The 19,684-nt window shown below is 43.9% G+C and overlaps 1 protein-coding gene across 1 annotated transcript in view; it reads right to left on the reverse strand.

Moving 5' to 3' along the window:
• Window positions 1-735: 735 nt before the first annotated feature.
• Window positions 736-19,684, reverse strand: part of LOC138758431 (complement C3-like) — a 145,306-nt gene continuing 126,357 nt past the window's right edge. Inside the window, exons 31-40 of the mRNA XM_069927340.1 lie at window positions 18,338-18,428; window positions 15,191-15,242; window positions 13,742-13,829; window positions 9,209-9,298; window positions 7,055-7,160; window positions 5,881-5,970; window positions 4,811-4,891; window positions 3,808-3,891; window positions 2,268-2,403; window positions 736-1,094 (exon numbers count right to left, since the gene is read on the reverse strand). Of these exons, the coding sequence (XP_069783441.1) occupies window positions 953-1,094; window positions 2,268-2,403; window positions 3,808-3,891; window positions 4,811-4,891; window positions 5,881-5,970; window positions 7,055-7,160; window positions 9,209-9,298; window positions 13,742-13,829; window positions 15,191-15,242; window positions 18,338-18,428 (960 nt within the window). The 3' untranslated portion in view covers window positions 736-952. The remainder of the gene's footprint in view (window positions 1,095-2,267; window positions 2,404-3,807; window positions 3,892-4,810; window positions 4,892-5,880; window positions 5,971-7,054; window positions 7,161-9,208; window positions 9,299-13,741; window positions 13,830-15,190; window positions 15,243-18,337; window positions 18,429-19,684) is intronic.

The raw sequence follows: 19,684 nt of genomic DNA on the forward strand, positions 1-19,684 counted from the left end.
GGAAGCTACAGGACCATCTGAGTTCCTCCAACTTTTCTGTGTGCTTTTACTACAATCAGTGTCCGCAGACTTTCGTGTTGGCACCTCATTCAGCTGCTCCATTGTCACAAAATAATGGAGCTGATTCTTAACTGCCTTTTGAATTGGTTCCTAGTTCAAGGGGCAAATAAGAATGGTCAGGAAATCCAATGAATTAAATTTAAAGGCCAATGGATTTGGTCTATGTGGAGCTATTTGACAATACTAAGTTGTACTGAGTGAGAATGAAAGCCTTGTAATGGTTTAAGCCAATCACGTTTCAATTATAAAAAAGATCATCAACACAATTCTGCAAAATACAACTGTCAGTGCTGTAATTATTGGACATTTAAATAATCTTGAAGACAAGCTTCTGTAAACTTTTATACAGGCTGGATTTTTCCATCCAGAGACTGTTTACATGTACTAGATGTAGTATTGCTGATTAGAATATAGGATAGCACAGATAGAGCACCAGCCATCGGGACTGGGGTTCGAATCCTGCACTGTTTGTATGGAGTTTGTACATTCTCCACACAACTATAGGTTCTACCCACCCACCCCCAGGGGCTCTGGTTTCCTCCCGCCATTCGAAATGTACCGGGGATTGTAGGTCAATTGGGCGGCTCAGACTTGTGGGCCAAAAGGGCCTGTTACCGTGTTGTAGGTCTATATTTTTTGAATTAAAATTTTTAAATTAAAAAAAAAATTCCATCATATTTTCAAGGCAAGTTTATTGTCATCTGATTACACAAGTACAGCCTGACGAAAGTGTTCTCTGGTCCTCAGTGCAAACCGTGCCGACACATAACCAGATATAACATGCAATGCAATTTGGCAGCGAAGAAAATTTAAAAAAAGTTATTAACTTAATATTTAATGTAGCTTTATTGAATATTGTTGATTTCTTTTTAGTAACTTAAACGGTAAGGAATTAAGTTGGGCACCCAAAAAGCTGAAGATTTTCACTAAACTCTTCAAGGCCTTGGCAGAGCTGCCTGTATTTCTGAGTTTGGCATTCCGCTTCATTTGGCCACTTTTCGATCCAAGTGTTTTTTCCAATCAGATATCTTATTCTGAAATTGTGAAACACAAGCATTATGAGGGAAAAGAAAATGCACGAGAGAACTCGTTGCAAGCATTTACCAAATGCATTCTGAATTGACGAGAGGTCTACGCAAGATCTAAGAACTCAGGGCTGAGATGATTTTTCAATCCTGAAGTGAGAAACTATCTATACAAGTGTCCATTGGGGATGGTGGGGAGATGGAACTATTTTCCCACTGAGCAGTCGAAATGAACAATGCTGTAGATTTGAGTGGATGTTGGGGGGAGGGGTGGAAATTATGTTAATAGGTAATGGTGAAGTGGAAATAAGCTCATGTAGACGTTTGGTTCTAGGTTCTTTTAATGACGTAATAAAATAGATGTCATATTACATAAAAATGCATATAATCTGCCATCGGGCAAAGAGTCGCCATCAGCAGAAATTGCCCAGTGCCCTTTGCCATCAAAGAGAAGCAGAAGGAAGTTCTCTCAGAGTTTTCTACACTGTTATTCCCCACAATCCCGCTGAACGTGCAAAATTTGGCTGTAATTGTGTGGAATATTATGTGGAAGAGTGTTCACAATTTTCTGCAATTCCAGATATGATTCGCACATTTGGATTTGCTGTTACTTCACCGGCAGGAAAATATTTTGAGAGCTCACGGCCATGAAAAATGGTGCACATTTATCTATTTGTTATGTAGATTAGGCCAGAGCATTGTTTTAGGTACGCGTTTCTTTTAAAGGTGTGTGCACATATGGCTGGGGTGCCTAGAACTAGAAATCCGTCCTAAAGTAGGATTGGCCATTTGGACAGAGATAGGAAAATAATTTTATTTACCCTGAGGTAAAAAATCTGATTCCACGCCCAAGGCGGCTATGGTTGAGTATGTACTGGATGGAGTCTCAAGGTGATGGCGTCAGTGCAGGAAAGTAGCACTCAGGCAAATTATCAGCCGTGCTCTGGTTGGAAAGTGCTGCAGAGTTCCCAGTTGGTGAATGCAACTCCCTTCCATTTAGTTCAGGGAATGGATCTAAATGAGTAATCTGAGAATTTGATGTCTCTGCAGATTCTAATCTAATAAAAGTGTGTGCAAGTAATGGTCTAATTTTCTGTGAATTTCTTGTATATTCAAAGATTAATTATGCAAGGAAGCTGAGGAATGAACAATGGTAACAATTATTTTGATTTTGCAGCTTACCTCTTCTCACCCTGCCACAGGTCGGAGCTTTGTCCCATTATTAGGTAGTCTTTATTCAGTTCCAGTCTGGAGATGTCTGGACAGTTGGCGTGTATGATTAATTGTCTCACATCCCCTGCCACGATCTGATCGCTTTCTGAAACAAACAAAAATTCCACAGCGTAAGATCCATCCTGTTCCACCATTGTTCAATGACATCATCTTTGGCCATGTGCTAAACTGTGGCTAAAACAGAGATGAGGAGAATTATCTTTAGCCAGAGGGTCGTGGATTTGTGGAATTTGTTGCTTTATGCAGCTGTGAAGGCCTGATCAGTGGGGGGAGTTTAAGAAGCAGATTGATCAGTAACTAATTAGTCAGGGTATCAATGGCCGGAATTTGGAACAAGATGTGAGAACAGTTTAGCTCAGGGCGGAGTTGCGGAAAGACCTGAGGGGCCAAATGGCCTACATCTGTTCCTTTATCTTGTGATCTTATTGTTGGCTAATGTCTCTATTACAAACTATGTATCAAAATGGCCAGGTGAACATTTATGTTGCATTGTGTTGGTTCTGTAGAAGCATAAAAATTATATGAGAGAATAGCGAATTGATCCCCAAAGGCAATGATTGACGACTGTCCAGAGATTGTCCCATTTGGGACATGGAATTAAGAGTCTGAACCTCCTGAAGTGCAAGAGGAGCACATTCTGGTTTAATGATGTGAAAATCTCTTTTTATCTTCCAATTATTATTTAGGGACTGATGTTAAGGAGGCATCTACTATGAGGGTTACATTCTTCCTAGGTCTGGTTCAGTTTCCTCTATCTTTCTCCTTCATTTACCTTTTCATTGTGTTTCTGATTTAATTCTACAGGTGTTTTAAACTTTAAAGGATACCAGCAACGATGAACAACAAAGATTTTGCTTCCCAAACACTTTTGGGTGTATTCTAGGATTTTGGGCTGCTGGTCACGAAAATCGCCTGAAAATGATCCTATCACATACTTTTTTTTTTAAAAGATGTGACACGAAATCACAAAAATAGGTTATATTTTTAACATATTTCAAGCAGACAAAACTATGAGGTGCGACATGTCGTTGAAAGTTCATTTTCTGCATTCGCACTTGGACGTCTTCCCGGCTGATCTTGGTGCCGTCAGCGACGAACACGGTGAAAGGTTTCACGGGGACATTCCGACTGTGGAAAAGCGGTATCGGGGGAACTGGAAGCCACTGATGCTGGGTGACTGTTAATGGAGGGGCATCAGATGCTGAGTACAAATGGAAATCAGCAGCAAAGCATTTTCAGGTCGGTTGAACTAACGCAACGTGTCAGCATCGTTATGCGATTAAACCTGCTAATTTTGATCAAAGTTAATTTAATGTTTCTTCTACTTCCTATGTGTTACAGCAAATCTGAAATTGTCTTTGTGTTTAGCTTGAAGTTGTTTATCATAATCCCTTTTTTTGTTCAGGAAGCAAACCTTATCAAAAAATTTGTTGTCCAGTGTTCCCGAGCTCTGTGCTGCCATTAGTACTGAGGCATAAACATCACTCACCTTCTTTGATACGGACTAGAAGTTTCATGCTGTAGTATATGTAATTGTCTCTCTTGTTTTCTTCCAAAAATGTCACTTTGTAAACTGGAAGAAAAATGTACACATTTCAAAAACAGTGGTTTGGAAACCACGCATGGATCCCTCTGCAAGAAAAATCTGAAATTGGGCCAGCACGGTTGGAGGAACAGTGTTACAGCGCCAGTAACCCGGGATCAAATCCAGCACTGTCTGTGAGGAGTTTGTACTCCAGGTGATCTATATGGGTTTCCTCTGTTTACTCCAGTTTCCACCCACCCTCCAAAAAAACACACCTCGGGTCATTTAGGAGTAAATAACCGGCCCTGACTGGTGGGGTGAAAGGGCCTGTTACCGCACTGCATGTCTAAATTTGAATGGCACCAAGTTCTGAACAGCAATCCTTGTGATTTCTGATGGGATGTGTCCCTCAGATCTCCATAGCCCTTGCACAGAATAATATCTGCAGCGGCTCCCTAGGGGTTGCCAAGAAAGAACAGGAGAGTTCATAAAGGGTAATGCAAGTCCAACTCAACGTGATGCATGAAGGGAGCCATAAGGCCCAGTGTGAAAGCCTGGCAGAGAATCATGCGGGAGCCTCTTGCAAAGCCCGAATCTCACAATAGAGTAACAATGAATGTAATTTCATTCTCTCGGAAGTTATGTCCCCTCTGAAGGGATGACATCTTCCCAAAAAGATGCATTTTGTGCAAAAATCTTCCATATTTTTAATTGAGATGCAGAAACACATGAAAGGTTGTAACAAGCCATCAGTGAGTATGGATTGATCTACTCCATTTACTTTGATCCCAGGTTACTGAGTTATCATCTCTAGCTGGTCACAGATCTGCCACAATGGCCTGGAGAGAGGACAGTATGTATAGAATTATTTTGTTTGTCATTGCCCCCCCCCCCCCCCGACCATCAGTGCCCCCTTCACTCCCCTCTCTTTTTTCTGGGCACCCCCCCATCTTTGAGAAAAATTTACCATAATCTGTTTCTGGGCTACATGTTGTAGCATCACGGTTGGCAGGGTCCACGTTTTCTGGCTTTATTGAAATGCAGCTTCCTGTAGAAAGAGAAGAAAGATGAATAAATCTTCTGAACTATCTCTGTGCACGTGTTAAAGTTCTTCATTCATTTTCTTTTTCTCTCAGTTGGCTAACAATATTGCATCCAAACATTTTTCAGCTTGCACAGTAAAAAAAAATAGATTATTTTATTTTAATCATTTTAATATATATATTTTAATTTGGACAAACAGCACGGTGACAGGTCCTTCCGGTCCACAAGCCCATGCCACTCCATTACAACCAATTAACCTACAACCGCTGGTATGTTTTTGAACATTGGGAGGAAACTGGGGCACTCAGGAAACTCATGCAGACACAGGGAGAACGTGCAGGTTACTGACAGAGCCAGATTCGAACCCCAGTCGCTGGCTTTAGCGTTGCAGTGCAAATTCTTTTTAGGTGCTGGAGCTCACCAAAAATGGCAACAAGAAGGTCTCATGAGACGTTGCCTTGGTGGCTGCTATGTTGAATTTAGCACTGTATAAATGACAGCAAACTTCATGGAAATAGTCAGGAGAGAGAAAAAAGGAAAATGGTGAATATTTCAGCTCCAATACCTGGACCAACCTGATACCAGGTTCTTCCTGGGCGACTAGCTCTCTTACTGTAAGGAGGTTGGGTGGGGGGGGTGGGGGTGGGGGGGAGAGAGAGAGAGTGACACGAATGACAGGCAGAAGGCAATGTTGTGTAATATTACATATTCTAAACTGTCACATGATAATAATGAAATCTCAATGTTGGGAGCTAGCATGGATGCGCAGGCAGATCAAAAATGGTGGGGGTGGGGGTGTCGATGTTTGCACACGATATACGAAAAATCCCAGATTTTGGCACCAAAAAGGGTGATTGACTTTTACACAGTATCAACCATTACATGCGCGTATGTAATGAGGGCAACCGATTCTTCTGATCAGAAGTCGTGGTCAGCAAATAGTGGAAATGATGCAGTAAATAAGGAAAAGAAACCCTCAAAAATGCATTTTACCTTCAGCACATTTGCACACTTCACCTTGACAGATTTTGTTAAGCATACCACTGTTTCCAGGGACATTGTAGAATTTGGTGCAACTCTTTGCTGTAGACAGAGGAGGATAAAGTGTGTGAACACAAGAGTCCATTTATGCAGTCATCAGAATGGTAATATTTGATATAAAAATATCTTCAGAGTAGCATTGGCACAAACTCCTGTGAATAAAATTTCTCTTTACGCGATCAGGTGACAGTCGTTGGCAGGATCTCTGCCATCAGCGAGAAAGCAGCAAGATCGATCAGTGGTGACACAGCAAAAACCTTGCATTCAATGTCAGCAAAACTAAGGAACTGACTGGGAACTTCAGGAAGGGGATATCAGGGGATCGTGAACGTGTCCTCCTCGAGGGTAAAGAAGTCAAAATTCCTGAGCGTCAACATCTCTGAAGATCTGTCCTGAGGGCTCTGTGTCGATGCAATCACGAAGAAGGTTTGTCAGGGGCTATACTTGGTGAGGAGATTTGGTATGTCACCAAAAGACTTTTGCAAATTTCTACAGGTTTACCCTGGAGATTACTCTGGTGGCATCACTGTCTGGTACCGAGGTGCTAATGCAGGAAAAGGCTACAGAGAATTGTGAACTCAGCCTTCATGGGCATCAGACCACTCCATTGAGGACATCTACAAGAGACGGAGTCTTTAGAAAGCAGCCTCTATCCTCAAGGACCCCCACCACCCAGGCCTTGCTCTCTTCACACTGTTATCACCAGGATGGAGCCTGAAAACAAGGACCCAAAGGCACAAAAAGAGCTTCTTCCCCTCTGCCATATGAACCCCAGACCCTACCTCATTTTCTCTTTTTGTTCTAATTCATTTATTTTTAAGCTGTAATTTATAGCAACATTGGCACCTGCAATACTGCCACAAAAGAGACTTTTGTGTCATGTTCTTATCAATAAATTCTGATTCTAGGGGAAAAAAAAATCATTTGCAATCCTTGTCATTTTTTTTAGGTTAACTTGTCATGTGTGGCATTGGAATTTTACAAATCATCTGATTAACCTTTCTATTTCCTTACCATACCTATTTCCAATTTTCTTCTGTTTCCCTCCAACAAAATATCTTTACATTTTTACTTCTACCTCGAAGGAATCGAGCTCGATTAGTAAGACAGGCTTTACGCTACTCACTTGTATTGTAATACTCATAGATCTTGACAGACGCTGGTTGAATAAGTCCAACTCTATAGTACTGGTGCACTTTAAATGCGATGCAAGTGTCCTCATCATTTTCCACCTGTAGGAGACAAAAAGTCAGGGCACAATTGATCACTTTCAGAATAGAAAATCGTGCTCGGGGTATTTGGGGGGGGGGATGGAGAGGTACGGGAGCGAGACTCACACAGGCATTCACATTTCCCTGGTGCTGGCGGAGGGGTTTCAATTGCATGAGGGATTATGGGTAAGGTAGACGGCCATTGATCCACCACTGCCCTGAGCGGGCCAGAGCAGCCCTGAGTTCCGGCAGCACTGCAGGTCAAATTCCCCCTTTTTGGTGCCAACAGGAATTGTTGAGCCTTTCAGATTTATTGTCAGAGAACGTACATGATATCTCAAGATATGGGTGTGGCAGAATTATCCCTAATTGGTCGAGCAAAAAATAAAACCCGTACACAGCGTTAAAAAAGTTAACAAATAAAAGAACTGTAAAAACCTCCACAATCTCCATCAGTACTGGAGCATCACGGGGCTGTGTTCCTATCCCCCTGCTCTACTCACTTTATACTTATGACTGTGTGGCTCGGTACGACAATAACGCCATCTACAAATTTACCAACAATACCACGGTAGTGAGTTGTACAAAGGAAGGGGATGAGTCTGTATACGGGAGGGAGATTGAAAACTTGGCTGAATGGTGCACCAACAACGACCTTGCACTCGATGTCACCAAAATTCAGGAGATGATTGTTGACTTCAGGGTCTTTGATGATCGCTGCTTCCTTCTGATGGCAGCGTGCCCTGTAGATGTACTCAAAAGTGGGGAGGATTTTGCCTGTGATGTCCTGGGCTGTGCCCACTACCTTTTGGAGGGCTTTACGTTCAGGGGAATTGGCGTTCCCTCACCTGACGGTGATGCAGTTGGTCAGTACACTTTCCACCACACCTCTGTAGAAATTGGCCAGGGTTTCCACCATTATACCAAACCTCCGCAAACTCCTGAGGAAGTAGAGGTGCTGACATGCTTTCTGTAAGGAATTTGTACACTCTTCCAGTGTCTGCATGGGCTTCCTCTAGGTGCTCCAGTTTGCTCCCACCCTCCAAAAATGTACTGGAGTTGTATGTTAATTGGTGTATTTGGGTGACATGGACTCGTGGACCCAAGGTTGCCGTCTTATATGTCTTTTTTTAAAAAATAACCTCAATGCAGGCCGGTAGGGTGGGGGGGGGGGGGGCGGGAAATATACAGGACATTTAAGTAAAAGCCTTGCTTTCTTTTCACTTTAAGTAACATTTTTTAATCCAGTTAGTTGAAGTGCAGAAAAAGCCAGAATTTGACTGCTACGCAGTGAAGGGGGCCTATAAACTTGAAGCCCAGTCCTTAGGGGGTCATATCCAAAGCAAAGGTTGAGAACAGCTGATGCCAACATACAATTCAGGGTATGTTTGAGATGTTAGGCCCTTCACTACCACAACTTGAGCTCCATCCTGTGCACCAAAATCTCTCATCAGGTCTTGTTCTGATTCAAGGAAATGCTACAGCCCAATGTCTTTGTGTTTCACTACGACCACTGCACAGTTCTAGGGAGTGCCACCCTGTGGTGTTAAGCCGTCTTGGAAGATCTGTTTGAAGAGACTGGGGGCTACCTCCTGATTCTGGTCAAATTTTCCTTTCAACCCAGCACCACTAAGACTCACCAATACTATTCCTCATGAGGTTTTGGGGAGCTTGCAAAGCACAAAACGGGGCCCAACAGAGTGTTGTTGGTTGATGTCGGGGGGTGGTTGATTTAGGACAGAGATGAGGAGGAACTGCTTTTCCCAGAGCGTGGTGAATCTGTGGAATTCGCTGACCATTAAAGCAGTGGAGACGACCTCAGTAAATATATTTAAGATAAGGTTGGAGAGATTCCTACATAGTAAGACAATTAGGGGATATGGAGAAAAGGCAGGTCGGTGGAGATAAGTCCATCACGATCACATTGAAAGGTCGAGCAGGCTCGATGGGCCAGACGGCCGACTCCTGCTCCTATTTCTTATGTTCCTTATGTTTGTATTTTAAATTAAGCTCTTTGGGACATTCATTCCATCTTTTGTTTCATTGTCAAAATACCAGAATATTCTTACCGAATCTAAATAAATGATCAGTGATCCTCTGGTAGATAAAGCCTTGTGCATTTCAAATCTTGATATATAATTCTCTATTTCAGTTTTAAGCTGGAAACAAGGTAGAAAATTTGTTAATAATGCATTCAATGAGGGAATAGCAACATTCCACCTGTTTTTTTTTCCTGCCAGAAATGTGATATAAACATAATTATGCAATATTTTAAAATGTCTCAATCCCTCTTGGGGGCATGTTTGCACAAGTGGAGTTTAGAGGCAGCCAAACAAGAGGGTCAGAAGAGCAAAGGTCAACCTCCATTGATGTTGGAGTGGTAATGGTGTGGGATTGAAACTTGGCCCAGCAAAGGAACAGGGGAAAAGCTCATGAGAAATATAAGGTAGCCAGGAAGGAGCTTAAGAAAGGACTTGGGAGAGCTCAAAGGGGGCATGAGAAGGCCTTGGCATGTAGGATTAAAGAGAACCCCAAGGCATATGTGAAGAACAGAAGGATGATGAGAATGAAGGTGGGGCCATGTAATGGAGGATTTAAACCATGCTTTTATGCAAGGCTGAGTATCAGTAACCTACTTTGAGAATAATCTATGCATAATCTAAATTCCACCATGAGGCCCAGAGATGCAGTTGTCTTTTGTTGGTCACAGACTGTCAGGAGACCTTGAAGATAACCATTTATTCAGGGTGATGGGCTATGAGTAAACAAATTTCGGGTAATATAAGCCATGGTCCCACTGCTGAAGTTTGACACTCTCTGAGGGGTGGAAACATCTCTTAGCAAGAAAAAGAACTTCTAGAGTCCAACCAGCGTCCCAGTCGGGGGAGGTGGAGAAGCTGCTACCGGCGCCCTGACAACCTACTACAAGTGTGCGGTCGTTGCCTTGCTTTGGCAGTCGGGACCAGTCTAGGCATTGATAAGTATAATTGGGAAGAGCTTGCATATTGTCGTTTGAAATCAGCTTTAGATTTGGTAATAAAGATTTGTATAATCTGAAGTGCTCTCGGCGTGTGTCTCTGTTTTCTTTCGGTAGCTCAAACACTGTGACCAATCTAAAACAAACAAAATGAGAGGTACAAGTTTACCCTGGACAGGGCAATAAAGGAGACAACACGTGCCTGGAGGCAGAGGAAGATGAGGAGGTCATAAATGAATAACTTTGCCTCAATATTCACAAGAGAAAAGGACCTTGATCAGGGTGAGGTTGGAATAGGACAGGACGAAGTATATATTAAGGAAGAGGAAGTGTTGGATCTTCTTAAAAACATCAAAATTGATAAATTCCCAGGGCCAGATGTGATATGTCCCAGGCTGCTGTGGGAAACGAGGGAAGAGATAACTGGGGCAGAAGCTTAGATCTTTGAATCTTCCTTGGCCACAGGGGAGATGCCCGAGGATTGGAGAATGGCAAATGTGGTCCCTTTGTTTTAAAAAAGAGTAATAGAGAGAATCCAGGAAATTATAGACCAGTGAGTCTTACGTCAGTGGTGTGCAAGCTATTATAGAGGATTCTGAAGGATTGGATCTATGAGCATTTGGAGAAGTACAGTCTCGAGGATAGCCAGCATGGCTTAGTGAAGGGAAGGTCATGTCTCACGAGTCTAATTGAGATTTTTTGAGGAGGTAACAAAAGAAATTGATGAGGGTTGGGTGGTAGATGTGGTCTACGTGGATTTTAGCTAGGCATTTTACAAGGTCCCCCACAAGAGATACATCCAGAAAGTCATGAGGCATGGGATCAGTGGAACCTTGGCTGTGTGGATAAAAAATTGGCTTGCAGGAAGAAAGCAGTAATGAAAGGTTTCTGCCTGGAGGTCGGTGACTAGTGAAGTGAGGCAAGGATCTGTCTAGGAGGCCCTGCTCTTTGTGATTTAAAAAAAATGACCTGGATGAAGAAGCGGAGAGATGACATGAAGGTTGTCGAAGGTTACAAGAGAATATAGACAGAATGCAGAGTTGGGTAGAAAAGTGGCAGATGGTGTTCGATCCAGATAATTGTGGGGTGATGCATTTTGGAAGGACAAGCCAGAAGGCTGAGCACAGGGTTAATGGTTAGATACTTAAGAGCGTGGATGAATAGCAGGACCTTTGGGTTCAAATCAAGGTCACTGCACAGGTTGATAGGATGGTTAACAAGGCGTATGGCGATGCTGGGCTTCATTGATTGGGGGATTGAATTCAGGGGTAGAGAGGACATGTTACAACTCTACTGATCCGGTAAGACCACAGTTAAAAACAGTAAGACTGTTCAGTTCTGGTTACCTCATTATAGGAAGGATGAGGGTGCAAAGGAGATTGACTAGGATGTTGCCTGGATTGGAAAACAAGTCTTATGAGGCAAGGTTAGCAGAGCTGGGACTTTTCTCTTTGGAGCGTAGAAGGATGAGAGGAGACTTGATAGAGAACTACAAGATTATGAGAGGAATAGATAGGGTCAACAGCCAGTGCCTGTTTCCCAGGGCAGGATCAGCAAACACCAGAGGACATACGTACAAAGTTGAAGGAGGGAAGTTTAGGGGAGACATCAGGGGTAATTTAAAAAAAAAACAGAGTTGTGGGCACCTGGAATGGATTGCCAGGGATGGTGGTGGAGGCTGAAACATTTGGGGGCATTTAAAAGACTCTTAGACAGGCACATAGATGAAAGTAAAATAGAGGGTTATAGAGTAGGGAGGGTTTAGTAGTTGTTTTTGAAAACATCGTGGGCTGAAGTGTCTGTACTGTGGCATTCGGCAGCTGTGGATCAACGGGTTGGATTAGATTGTGCTCGGAATATTTCTGCCACTGTATATGCTGGTGTATAGAAGGATCCTCAAAGTTTACAAATGTCACCTCAAACTTGGGGTTGTCTTATAGTCCGTGTCTAAAATCTAATCCTTGACGCTGAATTCTCAACACTGCTGCTGTCCTCCCACCAGCTCTGACACAAGCATATCTTATTAGTTATCAACGAAGTTTCACAGCTCATCCACGGAGCCCATCCGATGGCCATTGGCTCCATACAGGCTTTAAATGGGCTGTTACAGGAGCTGATGGTGGTTTGTTTTAAAATATGCCCATAAAATGAAAAACTTTGCAGGGTAATTTGGTACACTGTATTAAAATATTGTGATTTGCTTTTAACAGCATCCACTGGTCAGCAGTAAGTGCCAGGTTTTGGGTCGTCTTATACCAAGGGTTGATATTCCAGGGTCATCCAATACAGAGTCGTCCGATATGCTGGCATATGCGGTAAATTAACACATTACTGACAGGTTCTCTCTTTGCCCAGTGTACATTAACAGAGCTTTGATTTAAATTGAGTTGATTTGGTTCAAAGTACAGTAAATCCCCTGGTATCCAGAGCCTATGGGCATGCCGGTTAAGTGAATTTGGCGGCACGTCTGAAGCCACTGTAGCAGTAGTGCCGCTGCTGGTGTGGACCTGCGGGGAGCGCAAATGCAGTGCTCCCACAGGGCCCATTGCCCAGTTGACTACTGTCGGCTCTGCATGGGATTTGAATGTCCCGTTGAGGGAGCCGACGGTGGTTTTAGTTGAAATCCCACAACCGCGGGGTCTGCACCCAAGATGACGGCGCCTCTTAATCGGCAGCATCCATGAGGGGCCGCAGACTCCGGGGAAACATAGGGAATGAAGCAGGGCCCCAGAGGGCGGGAAGATCACGCACCGTCTGAGAGGGAGAAGTGGAGGAGACGGCCCGTGGGATCGGTGACCACGGTGGAGGGCCAGTGAGGGGGCTCTGTGGCTGAGGGACCAGTGCATGTGACGGGGCTGCTGACGACACGGGGCGAGGAACCCGCGGGAACTGTGGGCTGCTGGAGACCGCTGCCGGGAGTCTCACGTTGGGCTGCGGACTGCTGGAGACTGGCTCGTACAGGCTGGAAGGGTGCCAGATATCAGAATCTGGATGCGAGGGGGTGCTGGAGGGCCCCTGATGATGTCAGAGGTTGGGATATGGAGCTCAGTTCACCAATGGTTTGGACTGGACTCTGTGTGGCTGTGGGGGCTGGGGAAGCGCTGGAGGTGAATCTACGGACACTTGGTGACTCGGAGGGGCTCTCTTTTGCTTCTCTCTGACTGTAAGAGGCGCTTAGGCAATTCCTGCAGGTGGTGAATCTGTCTGTCTTGCAGCAGGCAAAAAAAATTCATGCAAGACAACACTGTTTTATTACTATGACAATAAAAGGAATCTTGAATTTTCTGTCTGAGATTGAGCACGGCGTGGATTGCCGAACTAACAGTGAGGTGAAACAATTTTTAATCCATATTTTTTTACCTATTTATTTTCTGCAATTTTTTTGGCCATTTACTTGAGGCTGCTGGTTGCTTGAATCCCAGATTTTATTGTATATGGGGGAAAATTCCAGTATATTCCGATTCAGTGCTGCTGGGTAATGATTACTGCCCAAGTAAGATTTTGAAAACTGTCAGAACATTTGCTCTACTTCCAGGTTATCTCTGTTGTAATCTTGGTTGTAAATAAGTGAGCTGTTCTGCGAAATAAATTCAAGACATTCTGAATGAATAAAAAAGTGACCTACCTGACCAACATCATTGATATCTGGAGAGAATCCAGTTAGCATGGAAATATCTAAAATGGCCATTGAGGATCGATTGTCACTGAGATATCTGTAGAGGAAAAGCAGAACAGTTTAAAAACAGACTCGTTTGGTAGCTTTTAATAAAAGACAGAGCTGTGAGAGTGCACTCCTGGCAAAGATGTTCTCTGCGAGGGCTCTCCCACTGATGAATATTTCTTCATCAGCAAACCTGATCTCCACATAAAACACCCAATCCTGATTAAACCTTTGCTCGACAAGGTGAAAACAAGTGATGTGCAAATTCCCCTGATGCATCTTATGAAATAATAACCATAGAACATTACAGTACAGAAAACAGGCCCCATTTTTCTGCCTAGTCCCACTGACCTGCACCTGGACCATATCCTTCCATGTCTCTCCTTTCCATGTATCTGTCCAAATTTTTCTTAAATGTTAAAATTGAGTTTGAATTCACCAAAGCTGGCAGCTCGATCCACGCTTCCACCACTCTTGGAGTGAATAAGTTCTCCCTAGACATTTCCCCTTTCACCCTTCACCCATGTCCTCTGGTTTGCATCTTCTCTACCCTCAGTGGAAAAAGCCGACCTACATTTACTCTGTCTGTCCCCCTCATAATTTTAAATACCTCTATCAAATCTCCCCTCATTCTTATACACTCCAGGGAATATAGTCCTAACCTGTAACAGTTCATGAAGTTCGGGCAACTGTAAATCTTCTCAAGTATTTCAATTAGCATTGTTCCATTTTGTGGGGGCTACTCACTACTGGAAGAGCTTGCGTGACAGGGATGTCGAGTCAATGTTTATTCTCATCTGATTGTACAAGTACAACCTGATGAAAGTTGAACACAATGCTGGAGAAACTCAGCTGATCAAACAAAATACTTTATATATTCTACCTCTGTTCTCCCTCCCTTCCCCATCCCTTTGCCTCCCCTACCCCCTTCTCCTCCCCCTGATGTGTCTTCCCCTCCCTCCCCTATCCACCTATTACCTCCTGCTTCTGTGTTGTGTTCAGTTCTGGTTACCTCATTAAAAGAAAGATGCGGAAGCTCTGGAGAGTGTGCAGAGATTTAGTTCTGGTCTCCCCCACCAATGCATCCGCAGAATTTGTTAAACTCCCTGCAGTTTACTGGAATTCACCAGTGGTGTGTTGTGCTGATGCCTGGCCCTGCCTCCCAGCTCCACCACCCCCATCTGCTCATATATAACCCTGGTTTCCCGCCTAAACCCAGAACCCTTCTGAAGACCACTGTAAGACCCTACCCTCAGTTACAAGCTAATAAAAGCAATTGTTCTCCCTCCAGTCATGAGAGCTTTTATTCACGACACAATCCTGGTGTCCTTCTCAGTAATTTTGCCAAAGAATGTCCTGCCTGATGCAAATTACAAATCTATCTCCAAACTCATTGAGATCTGAGCTACTTACCGGACACAGATTTTTATCAGGAGCGTATTGCGAGCACCTTCGGGTCGCTTAGCTACAAATATACAAACCAAGGTTAATTACTGTCATCATAAATACTTTCAATCCCAATTGTCAACTCTCATATGAATAAAAAGTGTAATGTTTAAATATTAATGAAAATTAGTTTCTAAAGTGTTTGCAACAGCTGTTTGGTTACAGCAAAGATTTCAGCCCAGCTGTTAGATGCAAGTTTGTTGGACATGAAAGATTGGACAGGAGGTGGGAAGATGCCAATGTAGGACTCCCTCGAAATTGAACAGCTGGACCATGTCTTCAAACATGTAGCCGAAATCCACTACTTTTCAGGAGGCAATAGTTCTATCTACAAAACCCAACCTGGCCCTTTCTTAAAATGGTAAAAACTGCTGGAGGAACTCAGTAGGTCCTGCAGCGTCCACAGGAGGCAAAGATATGGGGGGTGGGGGGGGGCGCAGGTCGGGCCTGAAACATTGGTTATATATCTTCATCTCCTGTGGACGTGGCGAAACCTCCTGTATTTTTAACGTTTGAAGAAAAAGAGACATAATCAATGTTTTAGGCCTGGGTCCATCTTCATGTGAGGGGAAAAAGATTTCAGGGAGGCATCAGGGGTAAGGTTTTACAGAGTAGTGTGGGTACCTGGGCATTGGCAAGGGATGTGGTGGAGGCTGGTACAATTGGTGTTCAAAATGGTGGCACTGCTGGAGGTGCTGAACCAGCAGCGGTGACGCTGTTGAGGACCCGTGGGGAGCAGAGCCAGAATACTCCCATTGGGTCCGACCACCATGAGTTCTGTTTAAGCTTTAAACAGCCTGGAAATGGACCCGACAATGGTTTTATTGAAAATCCTGTGCCCAAGATGGCGGCACCTGTGATCAGCAAAGGCCATGAGAGGTTGCTGAGGAATGGCACAGGGCACCAGAAAATGGAGAGCCCCTCCATTTAAGAAGGAGGAGGAAACCCATGGAATAGAGACCATGGTAGTGAGGGGTTCAGAGGCTGAAAAACCCACAGTTGGTGGGCTGTTAGCAAGTCGAGGTGAGGAACCCATGCAGGATGTGGGCTGCTGGTGACTGCGGTTGAGGGATTCACACCTGTCTGGATACTGGTTTGTGACTGGATGAAGGGGTACCAGGTGTCAAAACTGGATGTGAGAGGGCGCCGAGGGAACTGGAGAGTTCAGATTTGGAGCTGATGGTTCGGATTGGACCCTGTGTGGCTTCAGGGGCTGTGGGAGGCAAATCCACGGACACTCAGTAACTCTGGGGAAGACTCTCTTTTGCTTCTCTCTTTGACTGTAAGAGGCACTTCAGGCAATTCCTGCCAATGGCAAAAACAAATTTTGTGTAATATTTCACTGTCTTTATTACATGACATTTAACTGGGAATTTACTGGGACAAGGTCTCAAGGACACTGTCTGAACACTGGGGATTAACCACCTCGTATCCCCGGCATCAGCTGACACTGCCGTCCTGATAAAATCAGTGGAAAAGGGACAGCAGAAAGTCACCCAATCCCAATCCCCGGGAATGAGCTGCGTTCAGTGGAAAAGGAATGAGTGCCCCAGTGGAAACGGCACAAAGGGCTTCCTATTCCCGGTGGGGGGGGGGTGGGCGGGGGGCACCGCCCAGCCAATTCACTGGGATGCCAGTGGAAAAGGGGCTTTAGACAGGCACATAGATTCAAGAAAAAATGGAAGGTTATGGATGTGAGGTGGCGAAGGTTTAGATTATTGAGTAGGTTTCTATAGATTGACACAACGTTGAAGGGCCTGAACTGTGCTGTAATGCTTGATGTTCTGTACCCTATGAAAGACGTGGCTGATGGTATCGAAGAGGAATTAAAAACTGGGAAGCCCTATCTTGCTGTTTTATTGGATGGCCCTATGTCCCTTGTTAACTCAGTAAACGTGTACAAGGAGAGAAAAAAGAGACAGAGAATATACGAGGAGTTAGGATGAGAGATGATTTGTAGAGATGTTCAGAGAGTTAAAAAAAAAAGAAACATGCCCTCATGTCTATCCTAAACCACCTTCCCTTCATTCTGGTGTTTGCTACTCCAGCCCTGGGGAAAAAGTGCTGACTGTCTACCTCATATAATCCTTGTTCACTCCTAGGAGAAAAGCCCAAGTCCTACCTCTGCTAACCTGACCTCATGATGCATTATTTTCCAAACCAGGCCACATCCTGGCAAATTTCTTCTCCATCCATTCTCTTGCTTCCATATCCTTCCTGCAATGGTTGGGGGTGGGGGTGACCAGAACTGAACACAATATTGGATAACTGTGGCTTCACGAGAGATTTATAGAGCTGCAACATCACCTCACGACAGCTGAACTCAATCCCCCCCCATTAATGAAGCCCAGCATGCTATAGGCCAACTGAACTGTTCTATCAATACATGCAGCAGCCTTATATCTATGGATTTGGACCCCGAGGCCCCTCTGTTCTTCTACACAGAGGTATTGTCTAACTTTTCTTGACAAGAGCTCCAGAACTGCAACAATTATATTTATTCTTCGGTGTACTTCAGAGTTTGCTGTGATCCAACTGCAGAAAAACACAACACTGGAGAAACTCAGTGTCCTTGACATAGCAAAGATAAAATTACACAGCCAACCTTTTTGGGCTTGAGCCCTTCATCCAGGTTTGGAAAAAGTTGAGGGGAGCTGGACAAAGTGGTGACTCTCTGTCTGCCTTACGGTCGACAAAAGTTAAAGAATTTAATGTATGTTTGTGGTTATATGACCACCAGCCGACTGTAGGGGGCGACCTCTGTACCTGAAGGAAGACCACCTAAGGGGATGACTCCACCTGGCTGGCCTTCAATTAGCCGATCTGAATATAGATCTGAGCCGGCCCCACCTGAGCCAGTCACACGGGAGCCACCAAGGCATAAACTGGTGTTCAGACTTTTACCTGAATAAAGCTGGTTGTTCACTCTTTTGAGTTCTGTGCTTGCTCACTGCTACCTCAGTGCACCACAATGTTACATTCTAAATGTAGTATTATATGACATAATGAAACCTTCACCTTTTAAAAAAAAGTGCCAGCAGGGACTTTAGCAGCAACCATCGTAACATTGAGAAGCTCATTATTAAGAAACAATGTACCCGGAGAACTGCTCACCTGCATCATAGCTTTCAACAGTTATATCCATATTGAAATGCTTGCATTGCTTGTTATCCTTGGGACGCAATGCATAATAAGTTGTCAAAACCTGTATAAAGGAAGCAAAGTTAGAGGTTATCTATCAGAAGTAGAGCCACTAGTGAGAGGAGAAATGTAGGAATATTTTAATAGGAATATCATATTACGATCTAGAGTCCAACACTTGATCTTCCTTCCATAACCATTCTACACGGGCAATGTCTCCGATCTTTCAAGTGTAATTGTCTTTCCCGCACCATTTTTCCAGTTGAATTGAAATCGTTAACAATTCTTCGTATGAATTTTTTACAGTATGGTAACAGATGTTGAAGCACTGAGGGTGTAATAATCATTCACAAGGATGACCAGAGAACTGAGGATGTTCTATATACAGGGGAAATAATGATGTAATGGGGTTGTCAAGCAATTTTGGTTTTAAATAAAGGTACTCCATTTTTTTGTAGACCACATTAAAAGGCCCTTCTGGCTCCTGAGCCTGTACCATCCAATTAACCTGCACACCCCTACATTTTGAAGGGTGGGAGGAAACTGGAGCCCCCAGAAGAAACCCATCCAGACATGAGGAGAACACACAAACTTCTTACAGACAGGGCAGGATTTGAACCTGAATCGCTTGCCCTGCTAACCACTACGCTAACCTTTGTATTTAGTTCATTTCCCTGCCCATCCCCACCCCTTCTTTCTATTTCCTGCTATTCCTAATCTCCTAATACCTGGGTCAGCACAATATCATGGGCTGAAGGGCCTGGACTGTGCTGCAACATTCTATTTTCCTGTCCATATACAGTATGTGTATGTATTGCATTTAAATGTAGACACTCACCATGATAACTGGCTATATTGGCCCACGAGTCCATGCCGCCCAATTTACACCCAATTAACCTAAATTTTGAAGGGTGGGAGGAAACCCACACAGACAAAGGGAGAAAGTATAGCGTTACAGATACTGCAGGATTCGAACTCTGATCCAGATCACTGGTGGTGAAACGGCATTGCGCTCACCGCTATACCAATCGTGCTGCTCATATCTCCCTCCCATCCCAAGCACCAGTTGTGCAGTCACTCCTACTTGTTGAAACCAAGCATCTTGGTTGTTCGTGATTCACAAGCAGGAGGGGGAGGAGGAGGATCTTTGGCTCATACCATCAGCAAATGTCAACAGCCCCAAATGTGAGGGTTGGTGGAGATACCTTTGTTTCACCCCTGCAGGTTGCTTGTGACCAACAAAATTATTGGAAGGTGTTGTACAACAGGGTGCACAATTAATGCTTTAAATTACTGCGTTAATCGTGTTTTAATATGGAC

This window comes from Narcine bancroftii, chromosome 3 (assembly GCF_036971445.1).
Source record: "Narcine bancroftii isolate sNarBan1 chromosome 3, sNarBan1.hap1, whole genome shotgun sequence".
In the NCBI taxonomy this organism is placed as follows: Eukaryota; Metazoa; Chordata; class Chondrichthyes; order Torpediniformes; family Narcinidae; genus Narcine; species Narcine bancroftii.